Raw genomic sequence first — 21976 nt, forward strand, 5'->3', positions numbered from 1 at the left:
AGCCACTCCACTCCCTCTGTGTTCTGCATACAGACCTGGGTAGACCTGGAGCCCAGGAGGATGTGTCTGGGATCTCAGCCCAGAGCCCTCCACTTGCAGTTTGCCCTGGTCTCTGGCCCAGAACCTTGGCTAGACCTGCCCTTCCCTTGTGGGACCCAAAGGAGGGGCTATGTTGGCTCTTAGGCAAGCCCACAGCAAGTGCATACTAAATGCTTGCTAAGGTGTGTTCTCTGAACCAATTTTCCTGAGAACCCATTCTGTGCCAGCCAGAGTCACGTGGCTGCTCCCAGCGGGTCCTCTTCCTCCCGACTCAGCACCCCCAACACATATGCAGCAGTTAGCCCCCAAGAGGTGCTCATATGTGTTGACTGCTCTTGGTCAGCCAGTCAAAGGCAGGGGCCATGCCTTCCTGTAGCCTTGGAGACAGAGAGACAGGCAGGCTCCAGGGCCCAGCTCCGGTCACACCCCAAAATGGCTGGGTGGCCTTGGGTGGGTCACTTAACCCCATCTGTGACATGGCAATGATGGTCATGGCTACTGCAGAAAGCTGAGTGAGATGACAAATGTGGTGGCACTCAGCATGACCCGGCACCTGGCACATACTCGTGGTTCTTTTCCTCTAGTGCCCAGAAATGCGTGCAGGCATTCTGGGGCTGGGGTCTTGGGGACCGACCAAGCACCCAGGGGTGCAGTGGTTTCTCAGGCACCATTCCGAGGCTGCCTGGGAGAGGCCTCGGGCAGGGGAGGGCAGTGCCCAGATTTATCCACCAATCGTGAGGGCTCCTGGCAGTGGAGCATGTTCTTATCAGCCCAGCCCAGCATGGGGGGGAGGTGGCTGGCTGGCAGGGGCGGGACGCTGCCTGGGGACTGGACACGGAGCAGGGCCGGCAGCCCCAAGCCCCACCAGGTGGGTGACAGCCCGGAGGGCTCTGAGTGTCCCTGCAGTTTGTGGCCGGCTGCCCGCTTCTCCTGCACCATGTCTGACGGCGAGGGCCCCTCGGCTGGTGAGTGGCAGTGCTATATTTACCCACTACAGGTCTGGTTGCTGAGCCAAGGCCACTGATCATGGAGGGTAACGCCCCCGCCCCCCCCAGGCTGCAGGCAGCTGTGGGGCTGGACCCCCTTCCTCCTAGCCTGATACCTGGGGGCCTGCACTCCTGGAGGGGGGAGCTTGACTTTCAAAGTTAAGTTCTGTTGCTCTCCCCTGCCTTCCCCATGGGACTGGAGCAGGAAGCTGTGCCTGCTGCAAACCCTCCCGCTGTCAGCCGGGACATGCAGAGCTGCCCCACAGTGCAGCGGGAGCCTAGGCTGCAGCTGGACTCCTGGGTGGTCTCAGGGTGCCCTGGGCCCCTGGAACTGCATGCAAAAGAGTGTGTGTGAACATTTATCTGAGAGGGGAGGAACCTACAGCTTCCATCTGATTCCCCAAAGGTCTGAGACCTGTGGGAAGTTCTGAGCCTGTGGTCTGCCAGCACAAGCCGGCACGCCATGGACTCCCAAATCCTCTAGGTTGGAAATGACCAGGGACACAGGCAAGCAGAGGGCGGTCAGATCCTGGGGTCTGCCCACATGCCCTCTGCTCTGACCCAGGCAAGTGGCTGTGGTGGTGACTGGCCACTGGATTGCCTGGCTGGCTGCCCCAGCTCCTTCCAGTTGAAGACAAGCTCTGATCTGAACATCCCCCTGAATTGGCTTCAGGTGGGGCAGGGGTAGGTGATAGTTTAATCCTGGAGGTACATCGGGGACTCTGGAGTCAGGCTGCCAGGTTCAAAGCCCAGTTCTTTCACTTCCAGCTTGGGTGACCTTGGGCAGGTAATAGCTTAGCTGCTCTGAGCCTCAGTGTCCCCAGGTGAAAAAGGAGACAGTGGTAATAGTCCTCAACCCACAGGTTGCTGTGAAGAGTAAACGTGATGACATGTGAAAGCATCTGTCGGTGTCTGGTGTGCAGCGAGAGCTCAGTGGCACCTTCGTGGAAGCAGCCAGTGGTGGGGATCCAGGCAGGAGTCCTGGGGTGCAGGGGCCTGCGTGTGTGGTCTGCCCCGTCCAGCCAGGCCTCCCTGTCTGAGGGGCTGCAGGTCTGTGGCCTTGGATTCCTTATCTGTCAAACACTGCTATGGAGAATCAGGGGCACAGAAAGCTGTCCCAGGCGTCCTGGGGTGGGTTGTGGGTGACAGCAGTGTGGCCCCACTGTGCATGGCGTCTGATGGACTGTCCCAGTCCTGGAACCTGTCTGGGTCAGACTTGGAACAGTGTGTGTGTGTGTGTGTGTGTGTGTGTGTGTGTGTGTGTGTTGAGGAGGGGGACACTGAAAAAGGTGGCCTGACCTCACCCTCTTCCGCTGGGCGCCAGTGGCACTGGCTGCCAGGAATTGTCCGCCGTGGCTGTGAAGGCCGAGGAGCCAGTATGGGGGGGGGGGGTGCGGCAGGCAGGCCCTTTCTGGCTGGCTCTGCCCACACCTGACACGGACCCGGAATAGCTCTTTCCCTCCACCAGGGACACGGCCCTGCTTTTAGCAGCTTGTAAAACCACCCGCGTGGAGATGGGTATTTCAGGAAGGCCGGGATAATATTTAGCCTGTTAGGGTGATGGAATGGGCCCCAAACGCACGCGCACGCACGTGTGTATGTGTGTGTCTGGGAGGCTAGGAGAAGACATGGTCCTTGCTGCCCTTTCAATGTTCAGGAGAGGGTCAGCTGGGTTGGGAGTCAGCGGGCACCATCCCGGCTCTGCCCACCCTGGCTGGGTGGGTTGCCCTGGGTGAGCTTCGGGCTTGGCTGCCTGCCTATAAAGTGCCATGTGATGGTCTTTGGTCTCCAATGTGCTGAGCTTGTGATGGAACCTAGTTGGCAGGAGTAAAGACAGCATCTGGGTGCCGGGGTGTATTTTTATTTCTGGGGGGATCTCCTAGACTCTGTTATCTGAAGTTCAAGTCTTTCTAGGGTTCCTACCTTGTAGAAGTGATAGGGCCCAGGAGACTGCTGGGAAATATTTCTGTTTTCAGTAACCAATCCCTGGGCCTGTATCAGTCGTGGGAAAGTTCTCAGCTCTTCAACCAATATCTGTGTGACCTTAGGCAGATTACTCAAAGGCACTGTGCCTCAGTTTCCTCATCTGTTAAATGGGGACAATAATAGGACATTAGCTCCTCGTGTTCCAGTGAGGATTAAGTGACCAAAAGCATGTAATGTACTAAAAATAATTCCAGGCTTATTGTCAGCAGTTGTAGCTGTTATTATTATTCAACCAATAAATGAGCTGCGACTCAGTGAGGAAATGAAGAGACAAAATTATCTGCTCTAGCCTGTGTCCTGACCATTTTGGACACATTGTCTGTTTAATTCCTGGAAGGGGGTGGCATGAACCCTACTGCATAGCTGAGGGAACTGAAGCCCAGAAAGGCAGACTTGCCCAAGGTCGCCCAGCTGGTATATGGCAGAGCTGGGATTTGAACCCAGCTCCCCACACCCTGTTTGTGTAGAAGTTCCATTTCGTGCCTCTTCCAGGGGGGTTCCCGCCCTGCTCACTTAAGGGTGTGCTGGCAGTCTCATAGACCTTTTGGCCCTCAGACCCCCTCATTTCAGAGACAGCAGCCTCACCAATGCATCTAATAATGTGGAGCCTGTAAAAAAATGTGGTACCTCGTTAGGGTGTCAGGAAAATCCCACAGAACAGGAGCACAGCGGCAGGTGGTGGGTCGGCCAGGATTTATGGCCCTGTGCCTGGGCCGGGAGCCTGGAGGCTAAGGTTACCAGAGTCAGCACCGTATTTATAGCAGGAACTTGGCTGCACCGACAACTGCCAGCCGGCACACCGCGCCAGTGGGGGTGCCGCCTTTACAGTGTCCCGATGCTGGGCCTGGCTCTGCCCCTTCGTGTCTGAGTGCTGGCACTGCCTGGATGGAGGGGCCCAGGAGGTGCTGGCTCCACACATCCTGGGTCTGTTGATTGTCTTTTCCTGCCTTTGACCTTGTGACCCACCCCCACCCCTCCCGGCAGGATTCCGCAGGAAGAGAATCCAGCCTCTGTGCTGTCAGTTCCCCCCATGTTTGGGAAGGTTTCCAGCAAAGCAATTTTACAATTCCAAGCACCAAAGACAGGCCATTGTGTTCTCAGCGGAGCACCAAGGCAGGTCCATCAGAACCCAGGGTTCAATCTCGGCTCTGCCACTCCCTGCCTCTGTGGCCTTGGGTGGGTCACTTAACCTCTCTGAGCCTCAGTGACTGGTGGGCATTGGCCCTGTGTCGGGAGGTGTGGTGAGGATGGACACCCCGAAGCTGAGTGCTCAGCCAGCAGAGTGACCCTCTCTCTCTTCCTGTGTCACCTCCCACCCGCACCCCTGCTCCCTCTGGGTCCCAGTCACCCCGTTTGTACAGTGGGAAGGGCCACCCCTGCTAGTGCCTGGGTTTTGTGTTTGTGCATGGGAGGGAGCGGCTGGTTCCCCTGGTTTATCGCCTCCCTCAATGCTCTGAGCTCTTGGAGCTCTTCCAAGTAACTCAGCTGGGGAGGGCTGCCAGCTCTCTGGGATCCCCCACAGGCCCCCATACTTGGCCCTCTAGACATCTCTCTGCCTGAATGCAAGGAGGTTTTCCAAGGGTGGGGGCCTGACACTGGGGCGGGCCACCCCGTACCTCACTCAATTCCTCCTGGCGTCCCAGACCCCAGAGACAGCCACAGCTTCTTGTCCCCCAGACCTCACAGGAAGCCCCTTACCAGGGAGCAGAGCGGCCTCCACCTCCACCTCCTGTCCTGCCTGGGTTTTGTTCTCCTTTCTGTTACCCACTGACCTCAGGGATGGGCCTGTGGCAAACAACTCTGCCAGGAGATAAAAGCAAAACACTTTAATTATTTAGGCCCTGCTTTTAGAGAGGAAGTGTCTTCTCCCAGGAGAGGGGGGCTTGGCCCCCGGCCTCAGCGTCTTTCTTTCGAGGTTGCTCCCATTGTGTTGGTGAGGGGTGCCTCCCTTTCTAGACAGGCAACTGGGTTCAGGTTACATCTCTTGGGCAATAGGGAGCCAGTGCAGACTCTGGAGCCGGGGAGGTACCTGGACTGCTTCAGTGTGGGGGGCAAAGGGGCTGGAAAGAGAATCTGGTGCCAAGAGGCCTAGGATGAGGCTGGTGAGATGGTCCTGATGAGAGAGGGTGTGGCCAACTCAGGAGGGGAGGGAGGGGAAGGATGGGGGCATCTGGAAAGTGTTGGGGGTGGGGTGGGGAGGCTGGCGCCTGATGCTGCCGCCCCCATTAGGAAGGTCTAAAGGACAGACTGCTCTTCTCCAGGGGACTGGGGCGCGACCTGGCAAAACCTGGCAAAGTGCCAGGGCTCAGTCTATACAAGATATTGGAGTGGGTGGAGAGTGGTTTCTAGAGTCAGGCGAGCCTGTCACCCACTGGGGACACAGGCAGCTCCTTCTCCTCTCTGATGCTTACTCATCTCATCTGTTAGGTGAAGGTTTCACCACGACCTTGGAGGGTGTCATGGGGGTTAGATGAGGTGACACCTTCAAGCTCCTTATGAACCGTGGGCTGGGTAGGTGTGAGTGGCAGCCTGTGGTCCTCAGGAATGAACCTTTCAACTGTTGCCACAGGCGTGCAGGCCCCCGTGCTGTTGATGACAAGCAGGACTTAAGCTGAGCAGCCTCCAAAGGCCTTGCACAAGAGGCGGGGTTCAGGCGGGGCCGATGTGGGACCCTCCAGAGGATGCTCCCACACCACATTCCACATCCACACTCCTGACCCAGGGGGTCCCCGTGTTATGGAGGGGAAACTGAGGCCCAAGAGAAAGAGAGACTGGCTTACGGTCACCCAGCTAAGGGATGATGAGCTGGGATTCAGACCTGATTGCCAAACAGGTCCAGCCCCTCCGGCACCTTTGTTCAGTCTTTTCCACTTCCGTCCTCCTGCTCAAAGCCAGCCTATCATCTGGGTGTGGTGGGGCCCTGCCTCCTCCAGGGACTCTCCCCTGAGTTCTGCTGCCCTGGGAGACCCTGCACCCCCTCCTACCACCTGCTCCAGCTTGAGCAGTGCCAACCTGGACACCCCCTGTCCTGCTTGCATGATGTTGACGTCGGATGTGCTGGGTGGGGCTCACTGCTGTGTGACCTGGGACAATCCTCCTTCTGGCCTCAGAGGTTATTTGTTTGCATCTACTTATGTGGAATCCTACACGTGAGCACATAGCTCTGCAGGCATGTCCCGTGTAGCAACATCAGGCAGGACTCAGGGACCCCTGCTCTGTGCCGGCCCTCATCCCTGGCTCGTGGGCTCAGAGCAGCAAATGAATCAATGCATGTGGCTGAGTCCTCGTTCCAGCGTCTGAAGTGGCCTGGGGTTTTTACTCATATGGCCAGAAATCCAGGTTAGAAGCTGTCGGGCAGTCAACTTGCAAACGAAATTACCTACTTCTGCTCTTTCAAAGTATTGAGTCCATCCTAATGGAGCTTTCTTGATGTAGCAAGATAGATTTTTAAAATTACTTATTATATTTTAAAAACAAAGCAAAGCTGTTAGTGTTTACATCCACCTATCTGTTTTTCCTTGAATCTATGCGTTGAAAATGAAATACAGGCGCTGGTGCTGAGACAGGTCAAAGATACCTGTTGTCACCCATAACCATTGATTTCAAATTTTTGCGTTCATCACACCAATCCCCTTGTTTTTTACTGACCATATCACTCAGCATGGGCTAGACATACTGTAGAAAACACAAATCTCAGTGGCTTAAGACAATGAAGGACTTTCATGCAAAGTCTGTTGTGGGTCTGGGCCACTCTTAGGGCAGGTCCCCTACGGGGTAGCTCAGCCTGATGCCTCCATATGGACCCACGCTTCCCCAGACATAAGGCAGGAGAAGAGGAAGGAGGACACACCACACTGGCAATTAAATGCTCCCACCGGAAGTGACTGATATTGCTGCTGCTGGCATGTCACTGGCTCAGGCAAGGTACATGCCACACATAGTGGCAAGGGGGGCGTGGCAGCCCTCCATTAGTGAGCAGTAGCAATAGCTGCCTTGCATTGGCTTTTTTTCTCAATTGGGTTTTTTTTTTTTTTTTTTTAAGTAATCCGTTTTAATTATGAGCTGTGGTCAGCTAGCGTCTGAACTATAGATCATGAGTCCTTCCAATATGCAAATCACAAAGCAAGGGGCAAGATTTTTCAAATATGTGCTGTCTCCCACAGACTTGAATTTGCATTTAAAAGTACAAAAATAATTTCAGAACAGTTTGGTCATGACACCAGCAAGGAAAAGCATAACCAAGAGAAACGTTAGCTGTCAATTGCCAAAAGCTCCGCTGATGTATGATATTACTTGCTAAGGCGCAAAAGAGGAAGTTAGGATGGATAGCTCATGAACCTGTTCAAATCAACGTAGTCAGCAGATTGAAAAACGGGATATGAGTTTAGGAGGTAATGATTATAGAAAAATATTGGAAAATGAAACTCCGAGAAGACTGCACGCTTTATCGCTCTGGTGCAGTTCCTTGATTCGATGACCCAGCAAGTAGAAGCTGCATCCTCAGTTTAAAATCCCCATTAACTTTTAATCCTATATAACTAAAGGAGTTTAAATAAAACTTTACAGTTTAGCAGAGGGCAATGGCAGTGAAAACACACATAGTTTCATATAAAGAGATAAAACCTGGTTTAAAAATAACTTTTGCCGAGACCAGCAGTCGTCTCTGAGCTCTTCGCTGAGAGTCCGTGACGTCACCTGAATTGCTGGAAATAAAACCGGAATTTAGTTTGGGGTTGCTGGGCTCCGTGTGGGGGATCAGACACTCCTACCGTTCTGGGCCCATGTTCCAACCTCTAAGCCAAAGTGTCTAGAGAACTCCACCAAATTTAAACACATCTTCTAGGAATCCTGCCTCATTTATTTCGGGTGGAAAAACATGTCAAAACGCTGGTGTGGTTGCAGAAAACACGCTTCCTGTGGCTCCTCGCGGCAAGGGGGGAGCTCACGGGTTGAGTGCACATTCGGATTCAGCAGGTACTTACTAAGCGCATCCTATGTGCACAGGGTCCTGCCAGGCACTGTGGCCTGAGGGAAGAGCTGGCTGGGGGCTTGCCTTCACCTGGTCCTTCAGTTTCCTCTACCGCCCGTAGGGTTAATAGACTGAGGTTACTAGAGCAGTAAGGGAGAATGTATATAGTAGGCACTAAATAAATGCCCGCTCTCCTTCCCCTAGGTCCTTCCACACACAGAATTCCACATGACTCTCCTTATAACCTTCTGTGGTAAGCTTTATTATTCCATTGTGCAGATAAGTAAACTGAGGTTTAGAGTAATTGAGTGACTGGCCCCGAGCGCACAGTGAGTAGTGGGAGAGACTGGAGCTGGATGCAGGAGAGCAGGCCACAGCCTGGGTCTGCTGTTTTGCACCCAGCAGCCTGAGGAGGGCTGGCCAGAGGTCTGGCCAAGCCTCAGTCCTTTGCTAAGAAGGGGGCGTGAGGGGTCAGGGAGCAGGCTTGGGGGAAAGTCTTTTACCAGGAGCAAAGACAAGCAGATGAAATTGAGTCTGAATTTCTTTGGAAGGCGGGGGGATGCCAGGGGTACACTGGGTTTGGAGGCTGGACGCTTGGCCCCAGCCCAGTGCTGATACTAACGCACTGAGGGACCTCCAGCCAAGTCCTTTGTCCTCCCTGGAGAGGCTTCCATCAGATTCTGGGCCCAGGAATGTTACATAAGGTAATCCGTTCTCTTTCCTGCAGCAGAAGCTGAGGGTTTGGGAGGTGCCTCCAAAGGCCCAGCTCGGTGACTGTCAGCCAAGGGCTGGTCCCCTGGCTCTGCCTTAGGACCAGGGTGGGCCCAGACGGACCCTCCATGCAGCCCAGGGCTGCACTCCTAACCGATCTAACACTTGTGGGTGCTCTGGCATCTTCATGCCCAAGAAGTGTGGCTGAGGCTGGAGCAGGGCCTTGTGCTGTGTCCCCACCCCCTGGGCTGCCCCCATCCCAACCCTCTCCAGTTCCTCCCAGTGAGAGAAGCACAAATGGCCGCATACTCTGGTTTATTGAGCAGCTACTGTGTGCCCTGCCCTGGGTGGCTCCCTTCCATCCATGTTCACTAATCTGTGTGTCACAGCTCTGAGGGGCACTGTCCCCATCTCACATGCCTGGACACCAGTGGGTGAGGAATTAACTTTGAGTCCCAGGAACTCAGCACCCCGCCCTAGCCTCTGCTCCTACCTAACTGGTGCTATGTCCTGTGACCCAGCAGGAGGTCAGGCACTCCGTTCCCTGGGAGGGCCCAGCAAAAGCCCCTCCCTCAGCCACCATGGACTTTCTTCCCTTATCTTTCAATCTTGAAACTTGTTGAAAAAGGAGGGACCTCAGGAATGCCCCCAATCCAGGAGGTACAGTATCATACTTAGGTGCCTCCAGGACGGGCAGCTGTGACAGCCGTGAGACTGTGTGTGTCCAGGGTGCTGGGCAGTAGCCCTTCTCCCCCAGAGTCAGAACTCGGACAGGAGGCACTGACAGGAGAAGGACTCACAGCCAAGATTTTTCTAGGCCCAGCGGGGCTGTCGGGGTGGCCTTAGCCCCAGAGCGGCGAGGAGAGCATGTCTCAGGGGCAGGTCTCTGCCCCACTCAGAACACATGAGGCCCCGGGCTCCCAAGCTGGCCCTGAAGCTGTGGGGAACTCGGGGGGCAGGCCGGCCAGGGGAGTTGTGTTCGGCTTCCTCCGAGTCCCCCAGGGATGACAAAGGCAATGGCCAGTGATGGACGCTCCGAGCCAGGGCTGGCTGCAGTACTATTTTTTTTTCTTGTTATCAGCTTTACTGGGACGTAATTCACATACCATACAACTCACCTACTTAAAGCTACAATTCAGTGTTTTTTAGGAATTTCACAGAGTTGTGCAACCGTCACCACAATCAATTTTACAACATCTTTATCACCCCAAAGACAACCCCGCTCCCCATTAGCAGTCACCCCTTAGCCCCTGGCAACAACTCATCCACTCTCTGGCCCTATCGGTTGCCGGTTCTGGACGTGCTGTATAAATGGAATTGTGTGCTAAGTGGTGGCCTTTCGTGACTGGCTTCTTTCGCTCAGCATAACATATTTAGGTTTGTCCGTGTTGTGGCATGTACAGGGCCTCATTCCTTTCACGGCTGAATAATAGTCCATGGAATGGATAGACCACATTCATTTATCCATTCCTCAGCTGGTGGACATTTGTGTTGCTTCTACTTCGGGGCTATTTTAAATAGTGCTGCTATGAACACTCGTGTACACGTTTCTGGGTGAACATATGTTTCCATCTCTTTTGGGGGTACACCTGGAACTGGGATGAGTTCATCATGTGGTCACTTCATGTTTAACCTTTGAGGAATTGCCGGCGAGGAAGCTCGTCCCATCCCCACCAGCGTGTATGTAACGATTCCGATTTCTCCACGTCCTCGCTAACACTTGGTATTATCTTTTTGATTCCGTGCGTGCTAGTGGGGATGCATGTTGCTGTGGTTTTGCTTTGCGTTTCCCTGGTGACTACTAATAGGAGCCGCTTTTCATGGGCTTATTGGCCGTCACCTCTTAAGCCTCGGTTTCCTTGTTTGTAACACGGAGACAATGACAGCGCCTGCCTCACAGGCCATGATGAGGATTCAGTGACATATTCTGGGGCCCTGATGCAGGGTGGCCATTGAACAAACGTTTGCTGCTTGAAGCTGAAGGCTGTGCTTAGAATCCCTCCTCTGAAGGCGGGCGTGAGGGAGGGATATCGAAAAATGTGGGAATCTGGAAGTTTCTGCAAGTTCCAAACTCATCTAGAACGGGTCACTATCACCAGAGAAGGTGCCGACTGACACAGTCCATCCCGGGGTGATTTCTTCCCAGCTTTGAAGCTCAAAAGGGGTGGGCTGGCCAAGTGGCCCGGCCGCGTCTACACAGCCCCGGCGAAACACACATGAAGTGGGTGTCCAGACCACACGCTCATTGAAGATACACCCGGCCCGTCCTTCGGGTTTCCGGTGAGGAAACATCTGCGGGTTTTTCTTATCACGAGTTACTTGGCTTCCTCCCCTTGGCTGCTCCCGAGGGGTGACATTGCCCTTTCTGGACTTGCACACTTGTGTCTGTCACTGGAGAGCACTGGAAAGAGGCCAGGAGCACCTCCTGTGAGGCTGGGCGGCCGTCTGCGGCCTGGTGGAGGTGCTGACGGTCAGGCTGATTGTGTAGCCATAACCTGAGCCAGAGCCGGGCGCGAGGTGAGGGAGCACCGTCAGCTCATGACGGCTGGAACACACGTTCACCTCCGCGCAGCACACCCAGGGGGCCACCCAGAGGGAGCGATTCCTGTTCTCTTGTGGGAGCCCAGTGCGAGAAAGGGGCCTCCATCGCTCTGCATGCTCGGCTGAGTCTAACATCTAGGAAAGGTGTGTCATAGCTGAAGGGTCTCCAGGCTCTGGGGCTGCAGCAGCCAAGAGTCCTGTGTTCTTTTCTCATCTTTCCACAGCGTCTACAGCCCCTCGGGCAGCAGGTGAGAAGCAGGGACGGGGGCGTGGCTGGGGAATCAGACAGACTGCCACTGGCATTTGAGCTCTGCCACCTGGTGCTGTGCGATCTTTGCAAGTCACATAATCTCTCTGAGCCCTCGTCTCCTCATGTGCAGAACGAGGCTGATGATACCTTGTAGGATGCCTGCCAGGTGTGACTGAAATACAATAGGACCTTCCACAGAGCCTGATCCCAGGGGAGCGCTGGAGTGTAGACTGCACCACGGAGTCTGACACAGAGGGCCTGGCTTTTGTACCCCAGTCCCAGCCAGCCAGGCGGCTTTGGTCCCCAAGGGCCCTGCAAGCTTCTCACCTCTTCCCCCAACTCCTCTGCTCTTACACAGTTTGGTTGTGACACTGGGTTATATTCCTGGAGCTGCTGCAAATGACCATAAACTTGGTGGCCTGAAACGACAGATAGTTATTCTCTCACAGTTCTGGGGACCTGGAGTCTGAAATTACTAGCACTGGGCCAAAGTCAAGGTGTCAGCAGGGCCATGCTCCCGCTGGAGGAGAATTCGTCCCTCGCCTCTTCCAGCGCCTGGTGGCTGTAGATATTCCTTGTCTTGTGGCCACATCCCTCCAGTGTCAGCCTCCGTAGCCATATTGCCATCTCCTCTTCTGGACATCAAATCTCTCTGCTTCTCTCTTATAAGTGCACTTGTCATAGCATTCAAGGCCCACCTGGTAATCTAGGATAGTCTCCCCAACACAAGATCCTTAATTTAATCACACCCGCAAAGACTCTTTTTTCATATATGGTAACATTCGAAGGGCCCAGGGATTAGGGCCTGACATCCTTGGGGCCACCCTTCAGCCCCCTACAAGCACGAGCACAGGATTCCTCAGAGAAGCTCTCGTCCCCGGGCTCTGGCCAGGGACCCAGGGAACGGCTGAGGGTCTCAGACCACCCCCCCAGCGGCTTTGCCCCAAGGGCGAGCCGAGCACTCTCCTTGCCTATGACTCCTGCCCTTCGCCCTCCTTCCCGGGCTCCTCCACCACTGCTCTCCCTTCTCTGTGCCCTCTGGGCTTTTCTCTTGATATGGGAAGAGAAGTTTTTGGTTCAGAAATCTTTTTCATCTTTCTGCGAAACCTGGATCCCAAGTCTATTGTTTCCAGAGGAACTCAGACTCAGTGTCCCAGCAAACATGGCCTCAGTTCAGGGCCATCCTTCCGCCCCCCCCCCCCCAAGCAATGGCTACCAAGGGACCCACAGAAGTGGGGGTGGCCAGAGAAGGAGTGACTGCTTGGGAACGGGTACTTGGCTGAGAGAAGATGCTGAACAGGAATTAGTTCCCACACCTTCCATCTTCTGGGTCTCAGTTTCCCTACATGTGAAATGAACCAGTCTGGAGCAGGTATCTCTAAAGATCTCCCAGGCGAAGTCCCAGGGTCTGTAAAGGGGAATTAAAACAAAACAAAACAAAACAAAACAAAAAACACCTAAAAATAAACTATGCAAGCAATTGTTTACTTAGCGGCCAAACCATCCTGAGCACCTGCTGTTGCCTAGGCCATGGCTGTGACCTGGGGCACAGAGGATGCTCTGTCACAGCGGGACAGGGAGACAAATGAGCAGATGGACAATGAGAGCTCAGCGAGCATGAGCTGTGAGAGCTCTGAGGGATGGACAGGGAAGGCTTCCTGGAGGAGGTGAGTCCAAGCCAGGTCTTAAGGTATGAATGGGAGGTAACAAGGGAGGGGAGGGTCTTCCAGGTCAAAGGGCAGCATGGAAGGTGTAGGACATAGGACAGCATGGTCATCCAGGGCCCAGGGAGATACCGAGCCTCTGGTGTGCTAGAGACAGCCTTGCACATGGGTCTTCCTGTTACACACTGAGTCCTCCAAGTGAAGCCTGCTGTGCAAATGGTCCTGGGAGACCTGGCACAAAAGCAGAGACAGTAGCTGCATTTAGTCAGTCAGTCATTTAACAAACACTCACTGATCAGCTGCAGACAAGGGAACGTGTGGTCCATGCCCTCACGGGGCTGACACTCAGGGGTGCGGAGGGGCCATATGGATAACTCACAAAATAAATAATCAGAGTGTGTGCAATGGTGGTGAGGGTGGTAAGGACAGAGGGTGGTGAATCAGGAGAGAGAGAGAGAGCAGTACTGTGGAGAGAGGCTGGGGAAGAGCGGTCTGAGAAGCTGACACTAGAGAAGGACTGAGGGACGAGTCTGGGAACATCTGAAGGAAGGGTATTCCTGGCAGAAGAAAGAGCAGGTGCAAAGGCCCTGGGGCAGGAGTGCCTGGTCTTTTCAGGGAACACCAGTGAGGTCAGTTTTGGGCAGAGTGAATGGGGTGTGAATGGGAGATGAGCTCAGAGGAGGCAGGCCGGGAAGATTGTGACGGGACTTTTTGCAGTCTCAGTGGGGACATTGGCTTTGACTGAATGAGACGGGAGTCAGGGGAGGGTGTTGAGCAGGGGAGGGATGAGATTTCACAGGGTTTTACTAGCAAGCACAGCGTGTGGGGATGTTAATTCCCAGGGATTCTAAGCACCAGAAGATAAGAGACGTCAAACCCAAGGCCTTCGTGCCAGGCATGCTGGAGTGTGATTAATCACAGCGTCCCTGGTGGAGCTGCTCCAGAGGGACCATTAATGGACCCAGCAAGTGCTGCTGACGTTTAAAATGCCATCCGCCAGCCCGTACAGTTCAAACGTGCTGGGAGCTCCGAGTGTTGGCCTTGACACAGTGTAGGCGGCACAACCTCCAGGAGAGGCATTTTTCCTTATGTACCCAGAAAGACCCTCCCAGTTTCACGTTCTTGTTCCTGATTCCCCCATGGCAAGGTCTTAGAACGATGACACCCGCACAGTCCCACATACATAAATGCACGCATAGGCATGCACTCGTAACTCATGAAGTCAACATGGGCTGCCAGGTAGAACACGGCTGTGCAGTTACATCTGAATTTCAGCTCAACAATAGATAGGAACATTTTTAGTGTAAGTTGTTCCTTATTGGCAACTAGAGACTCCCCCCATGCCCAGAAGCACCTCTGATGATGCTGGTTTTGAACCCGCCCACAACACCTCCCTGAACACTGTGATTGGAGCAAGGGAGGATGGGGATCAGAGAGGGTCCCGAAGATTCAGGGCCATAGAAAATGTCCTGGTCCCGTCAGTGTGGGGAGGCTGCCTGCTGAGGCGCAGACTGGCGGGGAGAGGTCATTTCCCAGGGTAGGGGTGCCTGTGTCAGGGCTTAGCCACTCTGGGCTGCCCTCTCTGGGCCCCCAGAGCCTAGACCCAAACGCTGTTTGGCTGGTGAACCACAGCTTGCCAAGTACCAAGGGCAACGACCTCCCCTTGGTCTCCTGGCCCCTGAAAAAGTGATTTATGGTCCTGAGCAAACAGGGTTGGTGGGTGAGGATTGCCAGAGGGAGGCTGACTTGAGGAAGCATCAGCTGCTACCTTTGTAAAATACACATTTAAAAAATACACATTTTAAAAACAGCAGTTTTTTTAAAAAAACAGTGAAGCTTGAAAAAAGAAATAAACCATAAACTGTGTGGATAATGGAAGAAATACTCCAGGGAGCTGAAAGGCAGGGTCTGCAATGGAGAGAACGCAGCCTTTGCTGGTGGTGGGGGGGTGGCCCTGGCCTTACTCCCTGCAGTCACATATGGGTGAGGGACTGCACCTTGCCGAGCCTAGGTGCCCTGTCTGTAATCAGGCCCACCTCAGGATGGCTGTGAGAAGGAAGCAGGGAGGGTGGCACAGTGGGCACAGCACACACAGAGGCGTGCGGTCTCGTCCCCCCAGGAAGCAGCCCCGGACCCCCACCTGCCCTCTCAGAGGAGCCACTTCTTGTCTCTGCCCAATGGTCTGGCATCCTTGACACTCAGCTAATGGGACCTTCAGGGAGAATTCTCCACTGGAGTCAAGTTTGAACTCCTCAGCCTGGCACGCCATGGGCCCTCTCTGGGTGGTCTGACCCCTCCAGCCACCCCGGACTCCCTGTCTAGCACTGCCAGCACCTCACTCCAAGTGCAGCCAGGCGGATGGAACTCTGCACATTCCACATGTTTCTCCCCTTTTGGTCCCTCTTCCTGGAATGCCTCGTCATTCCCAGCAAAACCCTCCTTCCCTCCAACTCTCTCCTTCCCCGCCAGGGAGGGGCCTTCTCTGGAGGCCTCCATTGCTCAGTATGTCCCCTCACTAGATGGTGACATCTTGAGGGCAGTGTCTGTGTCTGAATCGTCTCTGTGCCCAGCACCTGGCACATCGTAGGTGCTTACCAAACGGTCTTGTTATTTCTCTGATGCTGCTGGTCCTTATTCCTGCAGTGGCCTTTACGAAGCACTTAGGCTTGAGTAGCTGGCAAGGCCCTTACGTGCACTGCCTGTTTTTTTCTCCCTCAGACCCCATCAGCTAGGTATCATTATCACTCCCATTTTATGGACAAGAAAACTGAGGCTCAGAGGGTGTGGATCACCACAAGGCTGTCCATGGAGGCGTGAGGTCTCAACAGCAAGGCTGCTGGGAGGCAAAGGCAGAGGGCTTTCCATGAAGTGCCCCAGACCTGCTCTGTGTCTGAGACCCTCCTTGGCCCTGCCCTGCATCCCTAGGGGCTCATGAATGAATCTCTTCCCCTCTCTGGGCCTCAGTTTCCTGATGATGCGTGACACGCAGGGGAGGCTGCAGTTGATGCCTCACCACTGGGGGTGGGGAACATAAGATATCTCCACGCCCTGGAATGCCAACCATCTGCAGATGGTTATTTGTCCCAGCACTAAGCTACTTCCTGTGACATCAGCTTAATTCTGTGGCAGGCGGAAGCATTATCAGCTTGGGGGGTGCTGTCAGGGTGGGAAGGGGGCCTCATCTCCTAGCCTGGAATGCTGCTCACCCTGTTCCCTGCTTCCCCTTGGGTGGCACACATGACACTCGGAGACCTGGAGACCTGGAGACCGTGGGAATCCTCTGAGCCCAGCGACCTTTGTCAGACCTCTGGATGGGGTCACTACTGGGCTCCCAGACCTGCCTGGTGCCGGAGAAGGGGTGAACTGGGGGCCGCAGACTGACCTGCAGGGGCTCCCTTTGGTAGCCTTGCATTTTTGTTTTCTGCTTTTGATTTCCACTTGGTTGACGATAAAGTTAGAAGCAGGGTTTACACACACGAATTCACTGCTTCCAAGCCCTGTTTTGAGGAGAAATGAGTCAGCTTGGCATCCAACATGGGGCAGCAAGCGCCGACGAAGCCATCCGCCCGCTGTGTGGGCTGAGTGAGCCTCAGTTTCCTCACCTCTTACAGGGAGCTGTAATACCTACCCCGGGAAGTGTGGCACGTGGGAGCTGATGCCTCCTCACCCTGAGGCCCCTCGGATGGCAGGCACACGCCCCTCGAGCCCAGACAATGTCACCGGAGGGGACAGGTGGCCACGAAGAAAAGCTGTAAATCTAACCGGTAGTAATCCTGCTAATGGTTTATCTTCTTTTCATGAGAAGGAGGTCCAGTTCCCGCCCAGGGACAGGAACAACAGGCCTTTGTGTGCTTTCGGGAAATTGAGATGGAGCTCAGGAGAGGGCGAGTCAGGTGTTGGCACCTTATCTTTCCTGGCAAAGCCAGGGCCTCTGGCCTGGTCCCTGCTGGCAACCGAAGGGAGATATGAATAATAGAAGGGCTGGCACTGGTCCCCTAGCCACCCGGGCTGTGTTGGGGAGCTGAGGGGAAGGACCACAGGTGATATTCAGCCTCAGATGGCCTGGGGATCCTAGAAGCCCAGAGGAGCTCGGGGCTGGGCTGATGCTGCTCGGACAGGCAAGGTGTCTCTGCATCAGTGTCATGGAATGGCCCTGGGCTTAAATCTCATATCTAACAAGCTGTGTGTCCTTGGGCAGACTCTTAACCTCTCTGAGACCTCATCTCATCTATGACGTCCCCATCTACCTCTTGGATAGTTTGGGGGCTTCAGAGAGAGCCTGCGGAGTGCCTGGCACACAGTAGGTACTCGGCAGTGGCAGCTATGGAAGAAAACGCTCAAGGGGTGGGGCAGTACAAAACGTCTTTTCTATTAGGGCTACAGACTGGCGGTCCAGGGCTGCGCCAGCCTCTTGCCCATCCTGGGACCACTTCCGCTCCTGGGAAACAAGGGGCCTGTCCTGGTCCCCCTCACCCCAAAGCTTGTGGGACTCCAATTCTAATTTACACTGATGCTCATTGGTGGCTCCATTCCTGACCCCCCTGGGATGGGAGTAGGGAAACTGAGATGTGATTCTGGTGGCCAAGCAGACGCCTCCAGAAGGAGGTATGGCTTGAAGGAGAGCACAGGACAGGAGTCAGGCCCCAGGCCAAGGGTCGACACGGGGAGAGGCTATTTCACAGATGAGGAAACTGAGGCTCAGAGAGCTCAAGTGGCCAGCCCAGGGTCACCAGCTGGCGGGTGGCAGCCTACCGTTCTGCAGCCCTTTGCTCGGACGTGATGTGCCCAGTGAGAGGACAGCATGACCCTGGGACAACTTTCAGTGGAAAGGAGCCTAGGAGTGGAGTTATCCTGGGTGAGGCCACCAGGAGCCAGTGATTTGAGAGTCAGTGCCTGCTGGGCCCCAGGAAGGTGCAATGAGGACCCTCCCCTGTGCTTCTGGAGGTGGCACCCCCAAGAGCATTGGGGGTGGGGAGTGCTAACCAATGTCAATCACTTGTGATTTAGGTTGGATCTTGGAGGAGGGTGGGTGTCAGGCCTGGAACACGGGCAGGGGTGGGGTGCCAGGATCAGGCCCACGGTATGACCCATGCTGATAAATCAGAGAAATTACAGGGTAGCTGATGCAGGGAAGTAGGAGGGGGACAGCTAGCCATCAAGGCCACTCCGTCCTGCTGGGCCGTGAGTCACCGTGTGGGTCGGGCCCAGGCAGCCAATGGAGGCCTCTCGCCGGCTTCCCTGTGCTCAGCAGCCTCGATGCCCGTCAGTTCCTTGACAGTCCTCGTGGGCTTCTGTTCCTCTGAGAAGTCCAATTCAGATAATAGGGTGGGTGATGAGATGGTTTTGAGTTGCATGAATGTCCTTAAAGAATGCCACTGTCCTCATCAGCCTCAGTGTTCAGTGCCTAAAACCTAAGGCCAGCGGTTCTCAAACCTGGGTGTGTATTGCGGTCCCTGGGGCAGAGGCTCCATTCCTGAGCCCCACGCAGGCCTGTGGAATCTACGTCTTGGGGCTCCTCTGTGGTTCATGTGCCTGTGTCTCAAGCGCCCTCTGGCACATTCAAAATGACTTTTTATTGGGCTGAGGAAGTGTGCTGGTTAACGTTTAATAAGTAAAATCAAAGTTGAGTCATATGTGAATTGCTTGTAAGCAAGAAATCCCACCAGATGGAGTATTAAATGAATCACTGTCTTGGGTTTCATGAGTAACATTTCAATTGGGTTGTGACTAGTTTGGGAAAACTTTTTACCTCCCTCACCCCAAATCCAGATTAAAATGGCCCTGATTTAATGCTTCAAGCACCACGCAGCTCACTGAATAAAGTGTGGACATAAGGAGTTTTGTGAACAGACTTCTCTACCAGACAAATTATGATGAATGGGGCACCTTTCTTCCTAGGAGAAGCAGGGCATCTCACATTCATTGAGCACCTACTATGTGCCAGCCCCTGTACTGTGGAACATGTGATATGCACATATTATCTATGCACCACTGTTTGTAAGTGCCAGGTATGATGCCTGGTATACAGTAGGCACTTAGTAAATAGTAGTTTATTGCTGTATTTTATCAGAGCCTCGGATCTCACTGATGATGAGATGCACACGGTCTTCTGGACCACTAAGAGAAAACACTGCTATTCAAACCATGACACCAGCCCAGACCCTGATGGGAGGTCGTAGTCTCAGAAGTGCTTAAACAAGGAAAGCATGTCTGAGAGTCAGTGGAAGGAGAGATCAGCCTCCCCAGTCAACCGATGGGGAGACTGAGGCCCAGAAAGGACAATGCCCCGGCCAGAGGGCCATTTCTGGTTCTTACTGTGATGTGTTCAGAGGCTTAGGAGAGATTATTACCAAATTCCACCCTCTGTAGGCAGGGTTGCTTTGCAGAAGGACACCTGCCTCAATTTCCTTGGATGCTGCTGGTGTGCCCCAACCCCTGCAGCCTGAGGGCTAAGGAGTTCCTTGGGGTGGAGGCTTCATTCTCTGCATCTCCCCACATTTGACCAAAGGCAGGCACAGTTGGGAGCATTTCTTCAAAGCAAGTTTTAGAGATTATAGTAATTTCGAGGACTGGAGGCTGAACCCAGGCCCTCCCCTCACGCAATAATTCATTATTCGGGGATTTTTCACAGACAGCAACTGGCCTTGGAAGGCAGTGAGCTCATGAATATGCATAGGCTCATCCTCATAAATTATGCATTTGACACCAGGGCGTCCTGGGGAGGCCAGGAGGGCTGGGAATGGCTCGGTCCAGAGACAGAAGGCTTGCTCACAGGACTTCTTGAAAAGCAGTATTCCAGCCTGCCCGCCCTTCCTTTCCGTCACGGCTAACATGCAGAGCGCCTCCCAGCTCTGTTAAAACGTGGGGCTCTGGTTTTCAAAGACTCTGGAGTTTACTTGGCTGTTGCTCCTCTGACAGCAATGCTGGTGGGTTTGGAGGGCAGTTGGGGTCAGGCCTGCACTCGCTGGGCGACTTGCTTCAGGCCCACAGGCCTTGAAAACAGTCTCACCTGACAGAGGTCCCTGTTGCTGAAAAGCTGACACCCAGACGTGGGATTGACCTGTTGTTTCAATTTAAAAAGCTCATGTTTTTCTGAACTGGAGCCTGTTCAGGTACAGGTGGCCCTAGTGTCATGCAATAAGCACTGGGAGGGAGTCAGGGTGGGGCCCAGGTTCTAGTGGGATGGAAGGGGCTCTGCTTCCCCCACCCCAGGTGTCTGGGGCCAGCACAGGGCCTTGCCCTCCCCTGCCAGCCTCACCCTCCCACAGGCAGGCACCCTGGAATCAGGGTTGCGGTGTCTCTGCGGGGCCTGCTTGGCTGGAGGTTGCCTCTCCCTGGGGGCCCTCCATCCTCCTGCCAGCTGCTGCCACACCTGACCACCTTCCTGATGCCACTGACCCTATGGTTCTCTGGTGGCTCAGCCGCTCCCTGGGGTCACCTCAGACAGCCTTGAGGGCAACCCTGGGCTGGGAGGTCTTCTTCTTTGTGTATGGACTTTGTGACTGTCAGCGTCTTTCCTGCTATCAACCGTCACCATGGGCACGTCCTCTTTCCGTTCATTCCATCCTCTCAGTAGCCTGGGCTCCTGCCCGTACAGGAGGTCTTACAGTTCAGGCCTCAGCCAGAGAGGGAAGAGCCTGTCCTGGTCAGCATTTCGGCGGTGGCACTATGAGTTTGGGGACATCACTGTCCCCAGACCAGTGGCTGTAGGTCAAGGCCCAAGTGGGTCTAACTGTTCTTACTTACAGCAGGGCCTAGGCAGCTGTCTCAAAAACACTGTGAATGTCACAGATCAGCAACTATGACGCCAGGCTTAAACCACCCCTTTTTTTTTTAAAGTAAACTTCCAAATGTGTAAACAAAACCTCTACAGGAAATTCACTAAATGGAGAAAAAGAAAATGAAATCAGCTGTAGTCCCTTCACTTGGGAACCCAGCACTGCCAGCCACGTGGGCTTCCCTTCTCTCCCCGTCGGTTTCTGAGCAGGTTGCCCTATCATGCCACCCACAAACTGACATCTCCCTCTCCCCTCCTCACCGCTGTGTCACAAGCATTCCCCTCATTGCTGCATTAGCTCTGTAATTCCTGCCTCTAACGGCTGCCAAACATCAGGGATGGAACCGTTCCTTATGCTGGGCGTTACCGTGCAGGACTTTTACATCATCGTTCAAAGGACATGACTTTCATCCATCTGTTAATTTAATTCTTATGTCGCATTACTAATGGAGGACGTCTATCGACCCGTCCCTCCTCCAAGCAGCCAGCAGCCTACGGCACACGACATCGCAACGTGCTTTTCTCACAACCTCACTGTAAGGGCCAACGCCCAAACACATGCTGACAGCCACCAATATTAATCGTGATCTCACGAAGTTAGCACCTATCCTGGGCTGGACGGTCCCCGTGTGTGGCAGCCTACTGGTCCCATTGTAGGCTGAGAGAACAATATCTTTCTGGATACTTGCACTCAGCCAGTGCAGAGCCGGCATTTGAATGCAGGTCCATCTCACCGTGCTTCCTGTGTGCGTTTCACTCTGCTATCTGTGGGCCCCAGAAACAACCAAGGCCTGACCCTGGGAGAGCCCCAGACAAGCAAGGAGGGGGAGAAATGAGGAATCACAGAAAGAAACCAGAAGCCCTAGTAGACCTGTAAAGCCTGCCAGCCAAGGCTTATGAAGCGCTTTCTCTGTTTGAAGAATTTTATGACTGTTAACTCAATCCTTGCCACGCCCCTTATTATTATTATTATCCCCACCCTGTAGATGAGAAAACGGAGGCTGAGAGAAGTTGAGTAACTTGGGCAGAGTCACACAGCTTTTGAGTGGCAGA

General features: G+C 54.2%; 1 protein-coding gene across 5 annotated transcripts in view; it reads left to right on the top strand.

The window, feature by feature from the left end:
* The first annotated feature begins 805 nt into the window (after positions 1 to 805).
* The window catches only part of EML1 (EMAP like 1), a 160945-nt gene continuing 139774 nt past the window's right edge, over positions 806 to 21976 (top strand). For 2 of the 5 annotated variants that reach the window (XM_019751593.3, XM_088797482.1), the window contains exon 1: positions 830 to 1004. In XM_019751593.3, coding sequence (XP_019607152.3) covers positions 977 to 1004 — 28 coding nt within the window. In that variant the 5' untranslated portion in view covers positions 830 to 976. Of the gene's footprint in view, positions 1005 to 21976 lie in introns of all 5 variants that reach the window. The other 3 variants (XM_019751589.3, XM_019751591.3, XM_019751592.3) reach the window with 3 other exon arrangements.

The sequence above is a fragment of the Rhinolophus sinicus genome, chromosome 3, assembly GCF_057876585.1.
Source record: "Rhinolophus sinicus isolate RSI-liver-muscle chromosome 3, RSI-T2T, whole genome shotgun sequence".
Lineage (NCBI taxonomy): Eukaryota > Metazoa > Chordata > Mammalia > Chiroptera > Rhinolophidae > Rhinolophus > Rhinolophus sinicus.